The 21,074-nt window shown below is 42.4% G+C and overlaps 1 protein-coding gene across 1 annotated transcript in view; it reads left to right on the top strand.

The window, feature by feature from the left end:
* The window catches only part of MYH9 (myosin heavy chain 9), a 72,421-nt gene that overhangs the window by 49,741 nt on the left and 1,606 nt on the right, over positions 1-21,074 (top strand). The window contains exons 16-40 of the mRNA XM_049822358.1: positions 2,261-2,454; positions 2,792-2,913; positions 3,296-3,365; positions 4,322-4,482; positions 5,211-5,319; positions 6,300-6,431; positions 7,105-7,311; positions 7,814-7,951; positions 8,456-8,579; positions 9,447-9,618; positions 10,207-10,419; positions 10,869-11,013; positions 11,541-11,747; positions 12,727-12,831; positions 14,070-14,222; positions 14,576-14,824; positions 15,441-15,653; positions 16,367-16,579; positions 16,935-17,096; positions 17,772-17,900; positions 18,238-18,326; positions 18,529-18,652; positions 19,714-19,922; positions 20,356-20,464; positions 20,814-20,986. Of these exons, the coding sequence (XP_049678315.1) occupies positions 2,261-2,454; positions 2,792-2,913; positions 3,296-3,365; positions 4,322-4,482; positions 5,211-5,319; positions 6,300-6,431; positions 7,105-7,311; positions 7,814-7,951; positions 8,456-8,579; positions 9,447-9,618; positions 10,207-10,419; positions 10,869-11,013; positions 11,541-11,747; positions 12,727-12,831; positions 14,070-14,222; positions 14,576-14,824; positions 15,441-15,653; positions 16,367-16,579; positions 16,935-17,096; positions 17,772-17,900; positions 18,238-18,326; positions 18,529-18,652; positions 19,714-19,922; positions 20,356-20,464; positions 20,814-20,986 (3,922 nt within the window). The remainder of the gene's footprint in view (positions 1-2,260; positions 2,455-2,791; positions 2,914-3,295; positions 3,366-4,321; positions 4,483-5,210; positions 5,320-6,299; positions 6,432-7,104; positions 7,312-7,813; positions 7,952-8,455; positions 8,580-9,446; positions 9,619-10,206; positions 10,420-10,868; positions 11,014-11,540; positions 11,748-12,726; positions 12,832-14,069; positions 14,223-14,575; positions 14,825-15,440; positions 15,654-16,366; positions 16,580-16,934; positions 17,097-17,771; positions 17,901-18,237; positions 18,327-18,528; positions 18,653-19,713; positions 19,923-20,355; positions 20,465-20,813; positions 20,987-21,074) is intronic.

The raw sequence follows: 21,074 nt of genomic DNA, 5'->3' as shown, positions 1-21,074 counted from the left end.
AGATGAGCATTATCTGGAACATCCTTTGCTTAGATCATGGTATTTCATTAAAAGTTCATTGTAACTCAAGAGAAAGATTCACTTGCATCAACCTACGTTAAGCTCACTGCATATATAGCAATTATTTCTTGAAACCAAGAATGCCAGGGTAAAATATGAATGCATCATTATGTCCCAGCAGCTTGCATAGCTGCAACACTCAAACACAAGATCTGAGGTTGAATCTATGTTTTCAGTCCTGCAACTAGTGTGTTCTTTTTGCAGTGTTATTCAGTATTTTACTCTATCTTCTCTGGATTTATCTGCTTTTGAGTCTTACTGTTGCTGTCACTTTCTGTGGTGGGTTTTCTTTGACGTCTCTGTCTGTTGCAGAGATGCAGAACGTTCAGAGAGCCTATTTCTATCAACACTTTCCTATTCTTCATCTAGAACCAGGTGACTGAGAAACCCGGCTGTCGTGTCATGTGTGTAATGCATCCTAGAGCTGTGCAAGAAATGCTTCTGTTAACTTCTCTTTGTCCCTTTGTTATACCTGCTTGTCTTTCTTGTTCATTTCCTCTGCTTTGTGCTAGTAGCTCCTCAAGGACTTTAAAACAAAAGCAAACTCACCTTGCAAGTGGATACAAGAAAAATATGGACATATTCAGGTGCTAAAGGTTGCTCTTGCAAGACTTGCATAGGAGCAGCTAAAAGCAAATCCCTGTCAACTGTTTGAACGTAGAGCTAGCAAGGCAGTATTTCTTGCAAGATTTTGAAGGAAGATTTCTGAGACTGTTTAAACTGAAATCCAGTTTAACCTTGATTCTAGTATTGGGATTTGACTTCAGCTGCTGATCATTTAAAAGAAAGTTAGTTTGGCAAAGGAACTTGTACTGTATGAAAAATGACTGTCAGCCACTTGTGCCTAGCAAGGCCTTTGCTGTGTGGGACTCCTTTTGGACTTGAAATGTCGACTGAGCCACAGCTTGTCAGTTCTCATTTATTGTTCTTGGCTGGATCTTCTGTTGCAAGTGACTGTCCTTTTTGCTATCTTGATGTAGATTGCAGGGCTCAAGATTTTTAAGAGGATTGTTCCAGCTGCGATCTGGGACACTCTTCTGTGGATTTCCCTGTGATGTCATCTAGTAACATAAACTTCTTTTCTTTCTGATAAGACAACCTTGACCCTATTCTAACAGCTGCTCTAGAAGTGAGCAGGTCTAAACTAATATTAGCTGTAAATCAGAGTATCCTTTCTTGTTTCTTCTTTTGTTGGGGTTTCTCTTAGTTGTTTTTTTTTAATCAGAAGCCCATTGAGCACAAGTTGATGTATTTTCTGAAGTGAACATTGGGAGCCAGAGTGTAGGCATCAGCCAACCACTGAAGATAAAGTGTAGTTGCTTGAAGCCCTTCCTAAAAATGCACTGGGGGTGTGGAAATTTATAGTGATACAGTTGGTTTTGGTTGGGTGGGTGAATTTTGATCTCCATGTAGCAGAGCAATGGGAAAAAGTTAATGCTTTAGTTTCTTCTTGGCCCTGCTACTCTCAGATCGAGTTGGCTTCTATTGAAAAAAAGGATCTCTGGAGTCCACCCATCAAGGTGATAGCTTCATCAGTGCTTGGATGTCACTGTGGCATAGTGGAGAAAACTGTTGGGGCAGGGAGTTCTGACTTGCTCCTAGTGGTATTGTTTATGTCTCTGTCATAGAATACTCATACTCCAAAAATAACTCAAACAGTGGTATCTTGAGGTTTGGTTTCTATCATGCCTTTTACCATGTTTGCTCATTTTATAAGTAGATACGTCTCTTCTGATCACCGGTCATGGCAGTTCTGCCTGTAATGCAAGAGTGAAGCTGGGCTTTTTCTCTAACTGTGGCCCCTTCTGGGTCAGAGTTAACTAAAAGTTGACTCTGCTGGGCTAGCAGCTAGAACTCTTGTTTTGTTGTTTTTCATTGTAACCTAAGCAAGTAGAAGCATCTGAAACTTACTTCTAGATTGCTCTCCCAGAGCTGCCATCCAGAGCATCAGTAGAATATGTTTGGGAGTAAGTTTGACTCCATCACTCAAACTTCCTGTAGTGAGCTGTTGCTTTTTTTTCCTTCCTGCTCCTATCCCTGCACAAATTCTGTACAGGAGTCTACACCTGTGTAGAGATGAAGCAAAAAGGATCCTGCAGCTCCTCTCATTTATCCTGTTCTACCCAGATGTTCTTTGTACGTTCCAATGCTTCCTTTGTTTGCGGCAGAATTTTAATGCTCTTTCTTGTGCTCTCTCTAGTTGACCGTATTGTTGGGCTGGATCAGGTAGCTGGTATGTCAGATACAGCATTGCCAGGGGCTTTTAAAACCAGGAAGGGTATGTTCCGAACAGTGGGACAACTCTATAAAGAACAGCTGGCTAAACTGATGGCTACCCTGAGGAACACCAACCCCAACTTTGTCCGTTGCATTATCCCGAACCATGAGAAAAAGGTAAAGACTGTTATAACAGCACAGCCCATGCGGTCTTATGTTGGCTTCCTGGGGCACGTGGCTGGGTTGCTATCTTTTGTCAGGTTTTACAAGAGATTTTAAAGAGGTCCCGTTTTCTCTGGATATCTTTTTAAGATCATCCTAGATAACTGTATGCTTACCAAAATTTTGGAGACCGATCGTTGCAGTTTCTCTTAAGGTGGCATAAAAGCTTTCAATTGCTTCTAACTGGAAAAGAGAGAACTGGCTGCTTTACAAAAAAAAGGGGGAGGCAAGGGGGTAAGCCTCTTTTGTAAAAGCTTTGTGGTATTTATAAAGTATACTTTTTCCACACTAGGCTGGAAAACTAGATCCCCACTTGGTCCTCGACCAGCTTCGCTGTAATGGAGTGCTGGAGGGAATCCGTATTTGTCGTCAAGGTTTCCCCAACAGAGTTGTATTCCAGGAATTCAGACAAAGGTAAGGCCTAGAAAAGAATCTGAAGCAGTCTTTACCCTGGCAAAGTTAAGACATAAGTGCAAAAATGGATGTATTTTATTGCAACTAGATTGCCACTGTTTTCAAAGGCAGCACGTCTGTCCCTTTGTATTCCCTGGCACAAAGCCTCCCCAAAGCATCTTTGACTTTCTCTACTAAGCGTGTAGTTAAGGTGAGGTGTAGAGGACCCCATCGAAGACTGCTGCTTCATGCTCTGTTGTCTAGAGATGCAACTTCTCTCTTGTAACAAGACTGTAAACTGTCAAACTCATAATGGCATAGGAACGCGTTACTGATTTTCTTTTTTTGTTTGTTGTTGTTTTCAAAAACTAGTGTAACTAGTCTAATGCTTTCTTCTTTTCAGATACGAAATCTTAACTCCAAATGCAATTCCCAAAGGATTTATGGACGGAAAGCAGGCTTGCGTGTTGATGGTAAGACATCCCAGAAACTCTGCTTGAATAGAATAAAATTAATGGGTGCGGTTTGGAAATCAGAGTTGTGCATGTTAAATATATCTTGTACTCACAGACCAAAATTCCAAAGTCAAATGTTTTGTCTGAGAGGAGCGTGCAAAAAGCTTTCTCTTGGCTTTGCAGATGGAGGCTTTTGACTAGCATGAGGTTCAATAATCCTAGGCAAAGAGGATCTTTGTGTTTCCACAGATGCATACACTTTGAGATGCCAGCAGTATTCATGGAATCAAAATGCTTAGAAGCATTAATGTTATCTTTAGTACATGCTTAAAGTATGAGCTTCAACAAACTTTTTGTAATGGCCTGCTGATGACAAATGCTTTCAGTGAAGGCTCCAATGAATTTCTGCGGAATTGCCTGCTTCAAAGGGAAAGCTTTGGCTCTGCAGCTTGAAGACTAGGGCAGACTGAATTGAATTTGGCTGTAAGGGATTCCCTTTTTTTCTGTCTTAAAGGAGTATACCTTATTCCTCCTAACAATTAGAAGTGTTGACAGCAAATCCTTTAAAGGGCGGGAAAGTTGATTGGGGTGCCTTTTTCTGACAAAGATTAGGACTGGGAAAAAATAAATAGGAAGGATCAACAGATGTGTTTCCTTTAGGAGAGGAAGAGGGCTCTTGCGACTAGGCGTATGTTCCTCACAGCATCCTTGTAGTTCTAGGTACTTGATGTGTTGTTGTATTAAACAATGCTTTCTATCATATTTTCTGTCTCTGCTTACCTCATGCTGTGCTTGGCTGAGCTCCAGCTCCTCTAATTGGGACAGGACTTCGTTGGGAGCTAGCAACTTTGGTTGGCCTGAGTGGCTCATTGTAGGGAAGGGGTATCTTACAGCCGTGACACACAAATATGTTTTATGATGTTTCACTTGAAGCAGTCTTTGCAGGAGATGAATTATTCTCTCCCTCATTTTAGATCAAAGCATTGGAGCTGGATTCCAACCTTTACCGAATTGGACAGAGTAAAGTGTTTTTCAGAGCTGGAGTCCTTGCTCATCTTGAGGAAGAGAGGGACCTGAAGATCACAGATGTCATTATTGGCTTCCAAGCATGCTGCAGAGGCTACCTGGCCAGGAAGTAAGGACCATATTTGTCAAGTACATTATAAGCATGTGTATTTCTCCCATTCAGGTATAAGTTTCTCTTCAAAACCAGCTGACTAGAAAGTATTTTTTGTCAGAAAGGCCATGATTTATTTGTTGTGTATAACAGTTGATGGTGTTTTAGCATTTTCTGATCTCTGTAATGCTGGACTTCTGGCATCTGCAAGAAACTCCATGTGCTACTATCCCACATACTATCAGAGCAGTAAAGTCTATTGCTCTCTATAGGAATACTATACAGCAGGCAAAGTTTTTGACAGAAGTGCTGCAAACTGCAAATGTGAAAATGAAAAGGTCTTAGTACAGTATTGATCCAGGAGGTATAGGATTTCTCTTAAGCTGTTGGATAGGACTGCAAATGGTATGGTTTTAAAAACAAAACTAATACCTGTCAGATTGGCAGGAAAACAGACCTCTGTTTCAGATCTCCCTTTTTTGAAGTGAAAATAGCAAGGCTTTTCAGATTAGAAGGTATTAGGGAAAAACTTTATTAAATAGGAAATTGAATAAAGGAAAGGATAACCACTCTTACCTGAGCAGAAATAAACTTTAAAAGATAGAGGAAGTTCATTGGAAATTTTGCTGGTTTTTTTAGGAGGGAACCTTCTAAAGTGAAAATGTAGAGGTATCTAAGAAAGGGCTTGGTGGAGAGAATTGCATGCTGCTGCGGGTTCCTTTGTCTGACCTCCTTTTACCTTGCAGAGCCTTTGCCAAGCGCCAGCAGCAATTGACAGCCATGAAAGTGCTTCAGAGGAACTGTGCTGCCTATTTGAAACTGCGGAACTGGCAATGGTGGAGGTTGTTCACCAAGGTAATATTATTTTTTTTTTTGCCTTTGCAATTTTGACAATTTTGTTGCAATTTGAGCTTCTCAGGTTAAACCAGAGCACAAAAGCTACTTCCTCTACAATCAGGCTGGCTTACAACTACACTTTGATTCATTTAGGCAGAGAATATCATAGCATATTTTATACCTATGCAGTATGCCTGCATAAACCAAGTGCAAGACTATATCCAAGTAATGTTGTGGAAAAGCAGAAGTCATCTCTTAATGCTTTATGCCCAAGAAAAGTAAGAGTATTGCTTGCTTTGGTGGTATGGCACTTCAAAGAGTCACTTATTACATGTCTAGTCAATTTAGCTAATCAAAAATTGTTAGTATGGGGATGGCTTGCCATCTCTTTCTCCAGGGCTGTAAGAGCAGAGGAAAAGCACTGAGCTCTGATCTTGCTGTTAGACTTTTAGATATTTTACATTTACAAGGACAATGAACACATGAAGAAATGGTCTTTGTTCTGAATGTATGTGATTTCTTGCTTTTTAGCCATGAGGCTTTGCAGCTAAATGAGAGTTGAGAGCAGCATTTAAACTTTTCTTCTGTTTCATATGAAATTACTTCTGAGGGTTTTTGATGGGCGAGCATGGAGATGGGTGGTGTTTGTTTTTTGTTTACATTGACCTACCTGTGAATTTCCCCTCTCTATGGCAACTTTTTTATTCTCCTGCTATTACTACTTAGCCCTTGAGGGTCTGGAATTTACCCAACCCTTTTCTGATGCATCCCATCCTGGAGAAAAAGTTGGGCAGGCAGAAAGTGTGCTATTGGCAGAGCAGATGATACCTAGTCCTCTGTGATCCTCCCAGTGTTCATAACAAAACAATTGGTCAGTCCTTCAAATATCACACTTATCTAAAATATTGTTTTAGTCAATGCTTATCCAAGTACAAGAGCATTTCTTCATGTTTTCCTTGTTTCTTATACAAGTCTCATTCCCTTGGTTTCCCTTTCAGGTGAAGCCCCTTCTGCAAGTAAGCAGACAGGAAGAGGAGATGATGGCAAAGGAAGAAGAACTGATAAAGGTCAAGGAGAAGCAGCTAGCTGCAGAAAATAGACTGAGTGAGATGGAGACCTTCCAGGCCCAGGTGAGTTTGCAAATCTCGTGTAAAAGTCATCCTCTCTCTACCTGGCCAGCTGCTTGAGAGCACCTCCTTTGCTTTATTGGTCTGACGGACAAGCTGCAGGATTCCACCTTGTTGAAATAGGTGACTTGGCTGCCATCTTGTTCAATTTCCTTTGCCCTTCTTCCCAGCTCAGTTCCTCTAGCAGGGCATTTTGTACAGTGACCACCTACTGCCCTTCTACAGCCTTCTACAGTGAAGAAAAGTCTCTTTTGGCTGAGTATTAGAGCAAGCTGGTTGAATTCAGCCTCGTCATTAATGGAATCCTTTTTGTTTGGAACACAGAATGTGGCAGCAGGATGGTTTTTCTGTAGGGCTGATAATTATTTGTGTTAATTTTGCAGGGGAAAACTAGACAATCTCCCTATTTCAAATGGATGTGGTCTTGAGAAATTTGTTAAGGCTAACAATGTGGTTGCTAGTTAAGGCTAATATGTAGTTGCAGTGCATGTTTTGTGAAGGAGAACAAACACTTAAACCCTATGTTTTGATATTTAGCTTTTGATTAGCAGCAGGAGACTGCTGCAATGATTAAGACTATCTGGAACACAGGAGCACATAACTTCACTTAACACAGATAGCCAAGTGCTTTGGTAAACTGGAGCTTGTCTTATTTCTGGCTTTGTGTCCAATGTAGCTAATGGCAGAGAAGATGCAGCTGCAGGAACAGTTGCAAGCAGAAACTGAACTCTGTGCTGAAGCTGAGGAGATAAGAGCCCGCCTGACAGCCAAGAAACAAGAATTGGAGGAGATTTGTCACGACCTGGAAGCAAGGGTGGAGGAAGAGGAAGAACGGTGTCAACATCTGCAGGCTGAAAAGAAGAAAATGCAGCAGAACATCCAGGTAAGCTGTCTCTTATCAGTAAAGAGGATAGTAAGAGTTAGAGTCATTGTTTTGTCTCAGCTTGGAGGGAAACGGGAGAGAGAAAGAACACCAACAAAAAAGCATAGAAAAATCTATCTGTGGAAATAGCAATAGAACACAGCGATTCTGGTGCTGAGCCTGAGGCCTTCAGTCAGTCATCTGGAATGAACTGTTCCATTCCTGAAGATGAAGATGATGGCCACTTGTCAAATAATTAGACAAGTATTTGCTTAAGCCAGGTGTTTTAGGATGGTAGCATTCTTCTTTGCAAAATAGCATTGTTTATTCTGCTAGAAAACTTGTTTGTTAGAATGCAGTGTGTTGCATTAAGTCATGATAGAGATGTCACTTCTAGAAAGTAATAACAATACCTTGAAAGAAGCATAAAGAAACCTTCAAGTTCTAGTATTGCTGCTGTGCTGTTACATTGGTTAGTGAGCAGCACTGACAAATGCCTTGCTTTTCTGTGGGTGTTGTGAAGGAACTAGAGGAGCAGCTGGAAGAAGAGGAAAGCGCAAGGCAGAAGTTGCAGCTAGAAAAAGTGACCACAGAGGCCAAATTGAAGAAACTGGAAGAAGATGTGATAGTTCTGGAAGATCAGAATCTCAAATTGGCTAAGGTAAGACTCCTGCAGCTTCTTATGCAGGCTAAAGATGCACAGGTTTTTCTCCTGGAGCCACCCACCAAAGGGTGACCTTTCCCATATTACAGGGAAACGTATGAATGAATTCCATCTTGTCTTTGACATCTCTGACCTGAATTTTTTAAATTAGCCACCTGCCTGTATTCTTTACATGTCAGTATCATACGATATTTAAATAGCCTTGACTAAATAACAATCCATGAGCAAATGTTTTGTGATAGATTGTTGTGCCAAACAGTGTCAAGTTACTTCATAAACAGACTTCCCATTCAGCTTTGAAAGGTAATCAATCAAATACAAATCTTTAAGTAACCATTTATTTGAATACTATCTGTAATCCTGAAAGGATTTCTTTTATTCCAAGTTTCCTTGTAGCAGGAGTGGGCACTCATGACATTGCCATCTTTAAGCACAGTCAACTTTGGAAAAATGTCCTGTAATTCCAGAAACTGCTTTGACACTGCCTTTTTAATTCTGCAGGAAAAGAAACTATTGGAAGACAGAATGTCAGAATTTACAACAAACCTGACAGAGGAAGAGGAGAAATCTAAGAGTTTAGCCAAACTCAAGAATAAGCATGAGGCCATGATCACAGACCTTGAAGGTGGTTTTGGTTTTGTGTTTGTGGTTTGGGTTTTTTTGGTTGGGGGTTTTTTTGTGTTTTTTTTAAAGGCAGATCCTGCAAAGGACTTGCCTGTTTAGTTTAGTTTTAGGTGGTTTCTTGTTAAAGTTTGTTGAACTTCAGTTTAATTTCTAGAGTTTTAGTCCTCTCCAGTTTCTGAGGGGTTAAAAATTAGTCTATAGTGTGTATGCTATTGATCGGTTTGATAGAGCTGTTCAGTGGCTGGCTGAAGGTTATGTGCCTTGTCAGCTGAGCCCTTGATCTAAATAAAAATCCTCTCCAAAGCAGCAGGCCAATGGAGAAGAGAGGCTGGTTCTCTTTCTTCTCCTGCTGTGGAAGTGTCTCCACTTTTCTACTTCCAGCAGCATCAATCTGTCAGGGTTAGTACTCTTTCTGATATCCTGTTCACACAAGTTCTTCAGAGTTCAAGCTAGAGGCACTTCATCTGGAGACCGCCCAGGTTAATGTAGCAGGAGACAGCCTATTTAGTTTCAGTAAAGGGAGAACAGACCTTGTGTTCAGCATCACTTAATGAGTGGTTATGCCCGTGTGGTGTGGATGTTGGGAAAGACTGGCATTGTGCTGGCACTGTTTACTACAGTGAAAGAGGGGAAGGAGGTTTGGCTATAAAATGAGGGAAAGGGAAATTGCCCAGGTATGTTTTGAGGGCAAAATATGGGGGCAGTTGCATGTATAGGTCCTGACAGAATAATGCACTCCAGCTACGGTTTGGCCAGTTGTATTATTAGGAAAGAAAGTATTGCTTAAATAGCTTTATTTTCTCTGCTCGTACATCGTTCTTTGAGTATGTGTCGTTTGTGTAACTTAATGTGTCCCCATCTCCATCAGAACGTCTGCGACGTGAAGAAAAGCAGAGGCAAGAATTGGAAAAGACTCGTCGAAAGCTTGAAGGGGACTCCAGTGATCTGCATGACCAGATTGCTGAGCTGCAGGCTCAGATTGCAGAACTGAAAATGCAGCTGGCCAAGAAGGAAGAGGAGCTGCAGGCAGCCTTAGCTAGGTGAGAACCTGACCCTGCAGGGTTCAGGGACCACCAGGTTGGGAAGTATTTCTTGTCTCGTGTGACTTTGGAATAGGGACTAAATGGAATCTGTGGCTATTGTATTTCAGCCTGTGAACTGTTAAGATCCATGTCCTCGGCATCAGAGTTCGTTGGCTGCTGCTCACTGCCACATTGTCTGTACAGAGCTAGACTGTGAATATAATGTGCACTGCATGTGTTTCACTGGAGCAGTAAGAATTCAGAGGGGGTTCAAAAGTAGTGGCAACACACTGCCTCTCTGGTAGTTGCTACATTCATCTATTCAGTAAAGTGTCCAATTTCCAATGTAAAATGGTGCTTTCTCTTCTGCTTTCTTCTGTTGTCAGTCTCTCTTTGTCCCCTTCTTTAAGGTAAGTAATTGTGCTCTCTCAAATATTGAGAAATAGAACTTAGAATTTGTAGATGATGTATGGATCAAAGTTTGAATGTAATATTGTAGAGCTGACCAATACCAGCTTTTTTCTTTATTATTCTTAGTAGGACAGGTGGTTTTAATTTACATACAGTTTAAATCTGGCTCTGACCAGAACCCTATGTTGAACACAGGGTGGAAGAAGAGGCAGCTCAGAAGAACATGGCCCTGAAAAAGATCCGGGAACTCGAATCCCAGATCACTGAGCTGCAGGAAGACCTGGAGTCAGAGAGAGCATTCAGGAATAAAGCTGAAAAACAGAAGCGGGATCTGGGAGAAGAGCTGGAAGCATTGAAAACAGAGCTAGAAGACACGCTAGATTCTACAGCTGCTCAGCAAGAGCTCAGGTAACTCCAGCATGTAGATGTGTCGTCTTACTTGGTTTTGGTTTTGACTTTTAATAAATGCTGCCTCATCCAGTCTCTTACCAAAGCAAGTCTTTGCCTTTATCAGGGTAGGCTGGTTAGCAGCCTCAGTGGGTAGTGTGCAAGCTGTAGTCAAGACTGCATTACCTGCATTTCTGATGTGAGAAAGTTAATTTGCTCCCTAACCATACTGTTAGTGATACCCCTGAAACATTCATACCTTCAGGCTTTTCCTTCTTAGGCTGAAAGTAATGCTGCCAGCTTGAACTTAAGAAGGGTGCGATGCTAAGTTCTAACTTTGAAAAGTGTCTTTGTAGCTCAAAGGGCTGAGCAGACCTTGGCATTTTCCTGCATTAGAAATGCTGTTGGTGGTTATACACATCTGTTTGATTCTTTCCTTGGCATCTAAATGGACTTTGTGAATTTTGCAGGTCAAAGAGAGAACAAGAAGTAACGGTTTTGAAGAAGACCCTTGAAGATGAGGCAAAGACTCATGAGGCTCAGATCCAAGAGATGAGGCAGAAACATTCACAAGCTATTGAAGAGCTAGCAGAGCAGTTAGAACAAACCAAACGGGTATGTGGAACAGAAAACACAAGGCCAAAGCAGTCAACCTCCCTGAAATGATAGCTGCTCTATGACAATATCTTAAAGCTGCAGAAGAAGATGAAGTATTCATGATACTAGGCTTCTGATACATGTGCTCTTCTTCTTCCCTTGGTAGATCATTTTTCACTATGAAGCATATGTGAAGTTGTTTTAAATAGCTGCATTAATTCTTTTTTCCCCATCAGGCATGTTATACTGCATAGCCAAGACATTCTTTTCACTGCTAGTACTTGTTGACTTGTACAACCTTTAATTTGGAAATCTGATGGTGCAAGACTATCTCCTGTATTGTCATCTTCTCTGATTGTTACATTGTCTCCTGCTTATCAGTGACAGGCTGTCAAATTGTTTTTTCTGAGTAAGCAGTCTACAACTTATCTGCTACATGTGCAACATTAGCTTGCTTGTTTGGGGGGTGAGAGGGGGAGTACTCGGTGGAAGGATCCTGCCATATCTAAAGTCTGAGGGGTTTTGCTGTTTTTATTTTCCCTCAGGTGAAAGCAAATCTTGAAAAAGCAAAACAAGCTCTGGAAAGTGAGAGGGCTGAACTATCCAATGAGGTGAAGGTTCTTCTGCAGGGTAAAGGGGATGCTGAGCACAAGCGGAAAAAAGTAGATGCTCAGCTCCAAGAACTGCAGGTGAAATTTACAGAAGGTGAGAGAGTGAAGACTGAACTGGCTGAGAAGGTTAACAAATTGCAGGTGAGTGGCACAGGTTTTCCTTAGCTTCTGATTCAGCCCAGGGCTAGAGAGAAAAGGTTGTAGGATGGTACGTCCCCACAGCTAGTTCAAAAATCTTGTTCCTCCTGAGGATAAAGTTCCTACAAAAAGCAAATCCATAGTTTGCTTCCCAAGGACTATGCATACTCCTTAACTCACTGCCAGGGCAGGACATTTGGATTGATGTTGCTTATCATGAGCAGCCCTGAGAAAGTGAAATAACCAGTTGCCATTTGAGTTTTGAAGCCTTAAAGTATCAGCATGTCTGCTCCCCTTCAGCATGCAGCAGTTTGTGCAGTACAGTTCTGTAAACATTCAGCTGCTTGTGGACCTGAAATGGCACAAACAGACTGATGATTGTGTAACTAATTTGGAAGACAGTGTCTTGATGCTTTGTAATGTGGTTGATGGTGATGAGGGGTGGCTCAAGGGTGATGTGGAAATTTAGGGTTTTCTCCTCCTTTCTTCAAGGGAACAACAAATCCCTTTGACTCACGTGGAGCATTGTCTTCTGCCGTCTCTTTTATGGAGGGTTGTCATTAGAAGTTGAGCATTGCTAGTGTGTGCAGTATCTTTTGGAGTGTGAAAATGTAATTTTAAGACTCTAGATGTAGTCCTGAAGCAGATAGCATAAAATAGAAGAGAGTTAGTTTAATAGAAGCTTTTAAAATTCTTGTCAGGCTGTCTAAAATCTCATATAGGCCTTAAAAAGACCAAAACAACCAAAACCAGAAGGCTGTTGCAACAGAGGTGATCCCAAGTAAAAAATCTGTTTTCAACTTCTCGTATTTCATCCCTGGGACTTTGGAAATGATGCATTCATTCCTGTGAGAGATTATACACATGCTTTACTGTTGAGAGGTGCCTCCGTTTTCACTTTTGGGTCTCGTAACTGCTTGCCTGTTCCTGGCTTTGTTTTTGCTGATGCATTTAATAATTGATGCTCTGATCTCTCCTTCAGGTCGAGTTGGACAATGTCACAGGTCTTTTGAACCAGTCTGACAGCAAATCAATCAAATTAGCAAAGGACTTCTCTGCTCTGGAATCACAGCTTCAGGATACGCAGGTAAGAGCTTTGGAAGCCAAGGCAGCTGTGTGTGGTGCAGCCAGTGTCCATTAGAAATTCTAAAGTGAGAAATCACTCTGGACACCATTAAATACTGAATATACAACACTTCAAAGGATTGGATCTGGCTGGTTTTTGCTAAGGGGTTATATTGCGTGGTATTCAGAGCATTTCTGCAGAAACAAGCTGTTTATCTTCCTTCCGCTTCATCAGTATGTGAAACATATGTAACTTTTCCTGTCTTAGATTTAGAAGTCCTCCTTTATCACCTTTCTGCTAGAGAGCTCTTTAATGCTAGAACTGCACTGGAATGCTAAGTTCTTGTTCGAGATCTTCATAGTCAACATTTGATAGGGGTTTTGTTTGTGTGTGTGTGTCTGTGTGTCTGTGGTTTCTGGTAAATTTGTAAAGTTAAGCAGAAAATTTTATTTCCCTGTGCATGTTGGGGAAGTGATAGATTCAGATAATTTGGTATTTTCTCGGGAAAAAATCACGCTTAGTCTTATTCTTTGGGATAAAACAACCATTTACAGTTAATAGAATATAAGTCTTTTGGTAAAGCATGGAGTACCAAGCAGAAGGTTGGAAGGGAAAGAAAGGAAGAGCATGCCAAACCTCAGATACTGAGTAACCTTAAACAGTCATTGATGTTCTGTCTACTTATTCCTGTTTTTAAAAAACATATTCAAAGGTAGTGCACTATACAAAAAATTATGCACTAGTTTGAAGACTGGTCTTATTAGTCTCTACAGGTCCTTCAGCTCAAGCACTCACAGCATAAGTCAATAAATGCTGTTGATAAATGACCAGTGTCTTACAATTCTGCTAAGACTAACGTTTTTGATCATGCTAAATCCCTTTAGCCTGTTGTCTGTTTCTTTGATACTTGAATATGAGAAAGTCATGTAGCAGAGTACGGTCACGCTATTGTTGGGAAAGGTTTTAATGCTTTGTGTGCTACTCAGAGGGCTCCAGAAAGGACTGTGCATGGCTTGTGTAGTAAAGTAGTATACTTTAATCATTAGAGTGCACGAGAGAATAGGACCCTTCTGAATATTTTGTTTCTATATGGACTATCTGGAAGACAATTATTTAAATTCTGGCTTTGGTTGTCTTATCTGTGAAATAAGTTGCATACTTAAACTCAACTTCAAAAGTACTCATTCTGGAGAGAGTGGGTGAGGATTGTGAGCCTTTAAGGAGCAGTGCTGAATTCCACTGGGCTATTTGCTTTATAGGAGCTGCTGCAGGAGGAGACTCGCCTAAAACTGAGCCTCAGCACTAAGCTGAAGCAAATGGAGGATGAGAAGAACAGTTTCAAAGAGCAACTGGAAGAAGAAGAGGAGACAAAGAGAAACCTGGAGAAACAGATCTCTATTCTTCAACAACAGGTACAAAATCTGCATCCCGTAAACCAATGACTTTTGAGAGGAAGCATAAACATAGGTCTGTCTTGAAGGAAGTAAAATCTAAATGCAGAATTGACTTCTAGTAGCAGAACCCTTTCTGGGAAAGGGTGATCCTGCTGATTTGGATGAGAGGGGAAATGAAGAGGTCTCTGATGATAATCATATGAACTGCTTGTAGATTTCTATCCAGGAATCCCTTTGGGAATTCAGTCGTACAGTATTATTTGAGGGGGGAGTAGTACCTTCAGAAATGAGCAGACTTATTTCCTCAACTTCTGGTACTGTATAGTGTTATCTGTAGTGTGGCTTCATGTGCTATCTTTTCTCTCCTTCAGGCAATAGACGCAAAGAAGAAGATGGATGATGGTCTGGGCTGCCTTGAGTCAGCAGAGGAAGCCAGGAAGAAGCTGCAGAAGGACTTGGAGGGCTTGAGCCAGCGTTATGAAGAGAAGACAGCTGCGTATGACAAGCTGGAAAAAACGAAGACCCGCCTGCAGCAAGAGTTGGATGATCTCGCTGTGGACCTCGATCATCAGCGGCAGATCGTTTCCAACCTAGAGAAGAAGCAGAAGAAGTTTGATCAGGTATGACTTCAGTCACTGGGCATTCGGTAGGTGTATCTTATCATAGCATCACAGAATGGTTTGGGTTGGAAGGCACCTTAAAGATCACCTAGTTCCAACCACCCCTGCCATGGGCAGGGACACCTTCCACTAGACCATGTTGCTCAAAGCCCCATCCAACCTGCCCTTGTTGATGGGTCTGCTTTAAGAATACCTAAGCAATGCTACTTGGAGAATGCATATTATTTCTGAACTAAGGCATAGCACATAGAGTGGAGAAATAAGCTTTCATAGAAGTAAATTAATACTGTTCCATGCATAACAAGTTTAGCGATGCTCCTTTTCCCAAAGGGATAACATTTATATCAAGACCAAGTTCAAAGGTGTTTGCAGATCATCTTTGAGGGAAGGTTGGAAAGAATAGATTGGAGGCCTAGAGAATCAGAAGTTTGTTCATTTGGGGTCAGCACAGTTATTAAAGGTGGGGTGGCATGCTTCGTTCGTTGAAGCTGCATTTTCTTGGTTCCTTCTGTCCATGGCAGAACACTATCAAGAAGGCAGTAAAGAAAAAATGCATGTTTACCTTGTTAGAAATTTGTCAGTAATGTCTCAGAATACTGATGCTGTGCTTTTGTAGCTATTGGCAGAGGAGAAGAACATCTCTGCCAAGTATGCAGAAGAACGGGACCATGCTGAGGCAGAAGCCCGTGAGAAGGAGACCAAGGCCCTCTCCCTGGCCAGAGCCCTGGAAGAGGCCATAGAGCAGAAAGCTGAGCTGGAACGAATCAATAAGCAGTTCCGCACAGAGATGGAAGACCTGATGAGTTCAAAGGATGATGTTGGGAAAAGTGTAAGTATGAAGTTGAAGTATCTGGGCAGGAAATGTCATACAGGTGATACTGTTAGTTTAATACTGCAAAAAGCTTATGCTAGTGTGAACACAGAGGGATGTAGTAGAGAACACCGCACACGTTGTGAGTTTTTGAATGTTATGTTTGTATTACATTAGTAGGTGGGAAAGATGGGTTGAAAGAGCTTGGAAATTACCCAAATGAGGTAGTGGCAAACTGAAAATTAACTGGTATCATTGTGACAAAGATGAAGGTATGATGTGAGCCTGATATGTAAAACACAGGGATTAGCCAGGCAGTGGAAGACAGTAACCCCAATATTTCAAGACAAAAAATGTTATGATAAGCAGGAAGGAAAAAAAAAAAAATAATCAGAGGCTAAAAATTATTTTCTTGAATTCTGTCAGAACCAGAGGTGTCCAGCTCTGATAAGTCTGCAGTAGGTCAGGACTGGGCTAACAGATGCTTTTCTTTTTCTCCCACCACCACACATACATGACCAGAACTAATAGGTAATCACGATTCATACTGGCAGCTTGCAGGCATGCAAGCAGCTGGATTTGAGGGGTATCTCTGCCCTAATACAGGGGACAGATTCAGTGTGTTGTATCCCATCTCATGTGAGTGGCTGTTATTAGACTTTTTTGCTCTTAGGATAGGTGAAATTGTCTGCACTCTTTGAGGAAACCTCATGTGTGGTACTGTGCTGTAGGTCCATGAGCTGGAGAAGGCTAAGCGAGCCCTGGAGCAGCAGGTGGAGGAGATGAAGACACAGCTGGAAGAGCTGGAAGATGAACTGCAGGCCACAGAGGATGCCAAACTGCGTCTAGAAGTGAACCAACAGGCCATGAAGGCACAGTTTGACCGTGACCTCCAGGGACGCGATGAACAGAATGAAGAGAAGAAGAAACAGCTGATTAGACAAGTAAGAATTGCTCTGTAAATCTTGAAAGTGTTCTGTACACAAAAGCACTTGTGTCCAAAGATGGTTAGACAGACACTGCCAATCCACAGATTCTTGTTAATGGTAACTCCTCAGGCAGCGCTGCAAAGCTGTGAGAGACTTTCCCCCTTGTGTGCATAATTGTTCAAACAGCCTTCGGATATCAAAGGAACCCGTGTAGCTTTATTAGTGAGGAATGTTAGCCCCATCCCCCTGCCAGGAAGAATGAAAACAAGTCACATGCTTGCACTTCTGTACAGTTTGAAAGGGGGATGCAAAAAGCGGCTGTTGGGAAATCAAGGAGCTGAAATGCTGATGCCTGTATTTCTCCATACAGGTGCGAGAGATGGAGGTGGAATTGGAAGACGAACGAAAACAGCGCTCCATTGCTGTAGCTGCCAGGAAGAAGCTAGAGATGGACCTGAAGGATTTGGAAAGCCATATAGACACTGCTAACAAGAATCGTGAAGAAGCCATCAAGCAGCTCCGCAAACTGCAGGTGAGACACTGCAAGTGTTTAGCTGTCAGTGTAGAGCATTTACCCAGGGAAATGGGATACGAGATTTCACCTCATGAGAACCATGCTTCACTGTCACAAGAGCAGCAGAACCTTGTAGCAATTTACTGCAAAAGATTTATTGACATTTCAGATATCCTTCTAACCCTGATCTGCCTGTTTAACTCCCTGGGAGACAAGCTGTAGGGAAAGTCCACTCTAGTGCTTTGCCTCATGTCACTGGTTTGGAAAGTATTATGGAGCTGCAATGCTAGAGGGACTTAAATATCACTTAGGCCTTCTCCTGCCCCAAGACAGGTCTGTTACGCCTTTGTAATTCCTACAGGTATTTGTCTGATCTGTTTGTAGGAAAACCTCCAAATCGTCCCTAGGCTGTCCATTCCATTGCTTCACTAGAAAGCTTCCTGTACCCTCCCTTCCCCCCTCTTTTTTCCTGCAATTTAAGCGTTCCTGTTTCCTTCCATTACTACTTCTCTGTGTTACTTGTGAAATGGGAAAAGGATGGTTCCTCTTCTTTTTAGAGCAACCTTTTTGGTAGCTGAAGATTAATGAATCTGTATTTCCATATTCCCTCTCCGTGCTTCCTGTAGGATAAACAAACCCAATTTGTTAATATGGACGCTCTGAAATTCATCCTTTTTTGTTCTCCCTTTTCAGGCACAAATGAAGGATTACATGCGGGAACTGGAGGACACGCGTACTTCCAGAGAAGAGATCTTGGCACAGGCCAAAGAAAATGAGAAGAAGTTGAAGAGCATGGAAGCAGAGATGATCCAATTGCAGGAGGTAATGGAATATGCATGCAAGTCAGGGTTTGTTCATTTTCTTTGGCCAAGAACAAAGTGTAGCAGTCTAAGCTGGAGTGGTTATTTCCTTTCTTTTGTAGTTTTTGCTCTGCTTAAATACAAATTCCACTTCATGCAGAATTTGGCCCTTTCTTGACAGCTATAGGAGTGTGCAAAACAAAGGAAGCTGTGGGGTGGGAGGGGAGCAGACCATGTCTTATAATTAAGTCTGGATCTAGCTAGAGACCGTACCACCCATTACCAGTAACTACTTTTTCCTATGCTGCATTAATTGGTAGCTTCCCATTGGATCACTGACCGTCTCGTTTTCATTCCAGGAACTTGCAGCTGCTGAGCGTGCCAAGCGCCAGGCCCAGCAAGAAAGGGATGAGCTGGCTGATGAGATTGCCAACAACAGTGGTAAAGGGTGAGTAATGTTCCCTGTCTAAGGGTGGAGGAGCTGGTTTGAGAAAATACTTTGCAGGCTGTTATTTTTATACAGACTGCAGCATGCCCTCTATCCTCTCTGCTCCTGAAAGACTGAGCTTATTTTGTAAAATGAGAAGTGGCAAGTTTTCCCCAAGGCATTAATGCCACCAACACTACCTTAATGCTTCTGTGTCCTATAGAGCACTGGCCATGGAGGAAAAGAGACGCCTGGAGGCCCGGATAGCTCAGCTGGAGGAGGAGTTAGAAGAAGAACAGGGCAACACAGAGATAATCAATGACCGGCTCAAGAAGGCAAATCTTCAGGTACCTGTTCAGGCTGCATGTGCCAGTAGGGGCTCTCTAGTCTGTAAATTGTCAGACTGCACTCTGAGTAATGCCAGCTGCTGCTTTGTGTACAGCACAGGCCCTCAGAAGTCCGTAGATGCAAGCAAGATGAAACACCTGAATGCAGGTGGGCAGTCAGAGCTCGTACTAACTCACTGGTTTTGATCATTTAAATCATTGGGTAGCTGGAATAATCTCCCAAGTTTATAGAAAAGGGACTGAGAGGTTGGTTTTTTTCTGTATTAAGGGATTATGAGAAAGATGATCTGTAGCATGCTGCTCCAACTTGGCATGCTGAACAGTGCCACAGTATGTTTGGAAAATGACTTTTCTGCCAGTTCTATGCTTCTTCAAATGGACTAACCATATGGAATTTGTTAGGCTGCTATAGAAACCATGATCTTAATCTGCCTGTTCTCTGCCATATTTTATCTGCCTGACTTTGAGAGTCAGGCATGTTGTTTTCTTAGCGCTCCAAAGCCAAGGAGCTAGGCTGATGGTTTTCCAAACGGTTTTTCACTCTGGTGGATGAGAGCATAGTTCTTTCCTTGGTTGACTGTCAGCCAGAGCCCTGGCTTGGAATTGGACTGAGTTCTTGCCCTTTCACCCTTGAAAGTCAGTATTTTTGAGCTGCTGCTTTGTAGTGGAAGTAGACAGACAGCAAATAAATGATAAATTAGTAAAACACACATTTTGGATCCACTTGCCTCAGGATTTTTGTAATTCACTAAGACTGATAATTACTGTGTTACGTGCCAAATTGTGGCCTTCACCCCAGAGAGCACTGTACGTGATTGGCAAATTTAGCCCTAAGAGGAGGTTGATAAACCTGTTATTCAAGGAATTACTTTGAAAATCTGGGTAAACTTCAGATATTTTGATAAGTACCCTGCCTACAGACAGCTCCCTCTGCATCAGAGTTATTCCAGGTATTTGGCTCACCCTGAGGGTCCTTCTTCTTTGCGTGTCAGCATGTGTCTGAGAAATAAATGGGCCTTTCAGGCTGGAGCGCTCGATATGCTGAGTACTTCTCTCTGCAGATTGATCAGATGAATGCCGACCTGAATGCTGAGCGTAGCAATGCGCAGAAGAATGAGAACGCTCGCCAGCAGATGGAGCGCCAGAACAAGGAGCTTAAGCTTAAACTGCAGGAGATGGAGAGTGCAGTAAAGTCCAAGTACAAGGCTACCATCACGGCCTTGGAAGCAAAGATAGCACAGCTGGAAGAGCAGTTGGACATGGAGACAAAGTATGTCCTAGTAGAAACTCCATCTGGTTTATGAGCCCCCACCCACTCTGGCATTTTAAGCTCTTTGAAACAAATTCTGATTTGTCTGAGTGAGGACTTCATCCTAGAGATACTGGGTAGTACAGCAGTAAGATCTGGTGAACCTTCCTTGTTTTTCACCGTAGAGACTTCTAGCTTCTTCCAGACTTCACCACCCCTAAAACTGCAACTGTGATACACTTGCTGCCCCTCTGTAGCTGCAAGAAGGGTCGTATCTGTATGACATCAGTGCCTTTTGGTCATTTCTGTGAAACATTGTGAAACCCATCCCCTTTTTACTAACTTAGGAGGACTTTTGCCATCTTCCTTGTTTCTAGCTTGCCCGAGTCAGGTCATCTTGTTGGGGACAACAGGAGATTAGTTCTTGTCTGACCATGGCTGTATTTCTGTGTAGGGAGCGCCAGGCTGCCAGCAAGCAGGTGCGCCGTGCCGAGAAGAAGCTGAAAGATATCTTGCTGCAGGTGGATGACGAGAGGCGTAATGCTGAGCAATTCAAAGATCAGGTGCGTATAGTTACCTGCAGCATCGGTGAGTCTTCTGGTGGGAGGATTTTCCTTCTATGACCAAGGCATCATCTGCATGTAGTAGGGCTCTAGCATTAACCTTCCTATGGATTTCTCTTCTTTTCCCTGACTGTGATAATTACAAGATGATACAGATGAAAATGTAATGCTTTTAAGGAAAAGCTTGGAGCTGTCAAGTCCTAGGAAGCTCCCTTCAGACAGGGAAGAGGGGGCTTTGGAAACTCTGCTTTTTGCTGTTCTAACTACTGTGCTGTAACTCTGGGGAAACACTGATCTCTTTTTTTTTTCTTCTTTCCTTCTGTTTTTTCCCCCTTCCATACACGCTCAGGCGGACAAGGCAAACATGCGCTTGAAGCAGCTGAAACGGCAGCTTGAGGAAGCAGAAGAGGAGGCCCAACGAGCCAACGCATCCCGTAGGAAGCTCCAGCGTGAGCTGGAGGATGCCACTGAAACAGCTGATGCAATGAATAGAGAAGTCAGCTCCCTGAAGAGCAAACTCAGGTAAGGCAGAGCATTTTGTGCAATACCTTGGCAGCCAGTCCAGCGGAGTCTTGCTGTAACTGCCCCCAGTAAACAGCGTGGCCAGGTA

The sequence above is a fragment of the Accipiter gentilis genome, chromosome 18 (assembly GCF_929443795.1).
Source record: "Accipiter gentilis chromosome 18, bAccGen1.1, whole genome shotgun sequence".
Lineage (NCBI taxonomy): Eukaryota > Metazoa > Chordata > Aves > Accipitriformes > Accipitridae > Astur > Astur gentilis.
This window is presented reverse-complemented; position numbering and strand designations above follow the sequence as displayed.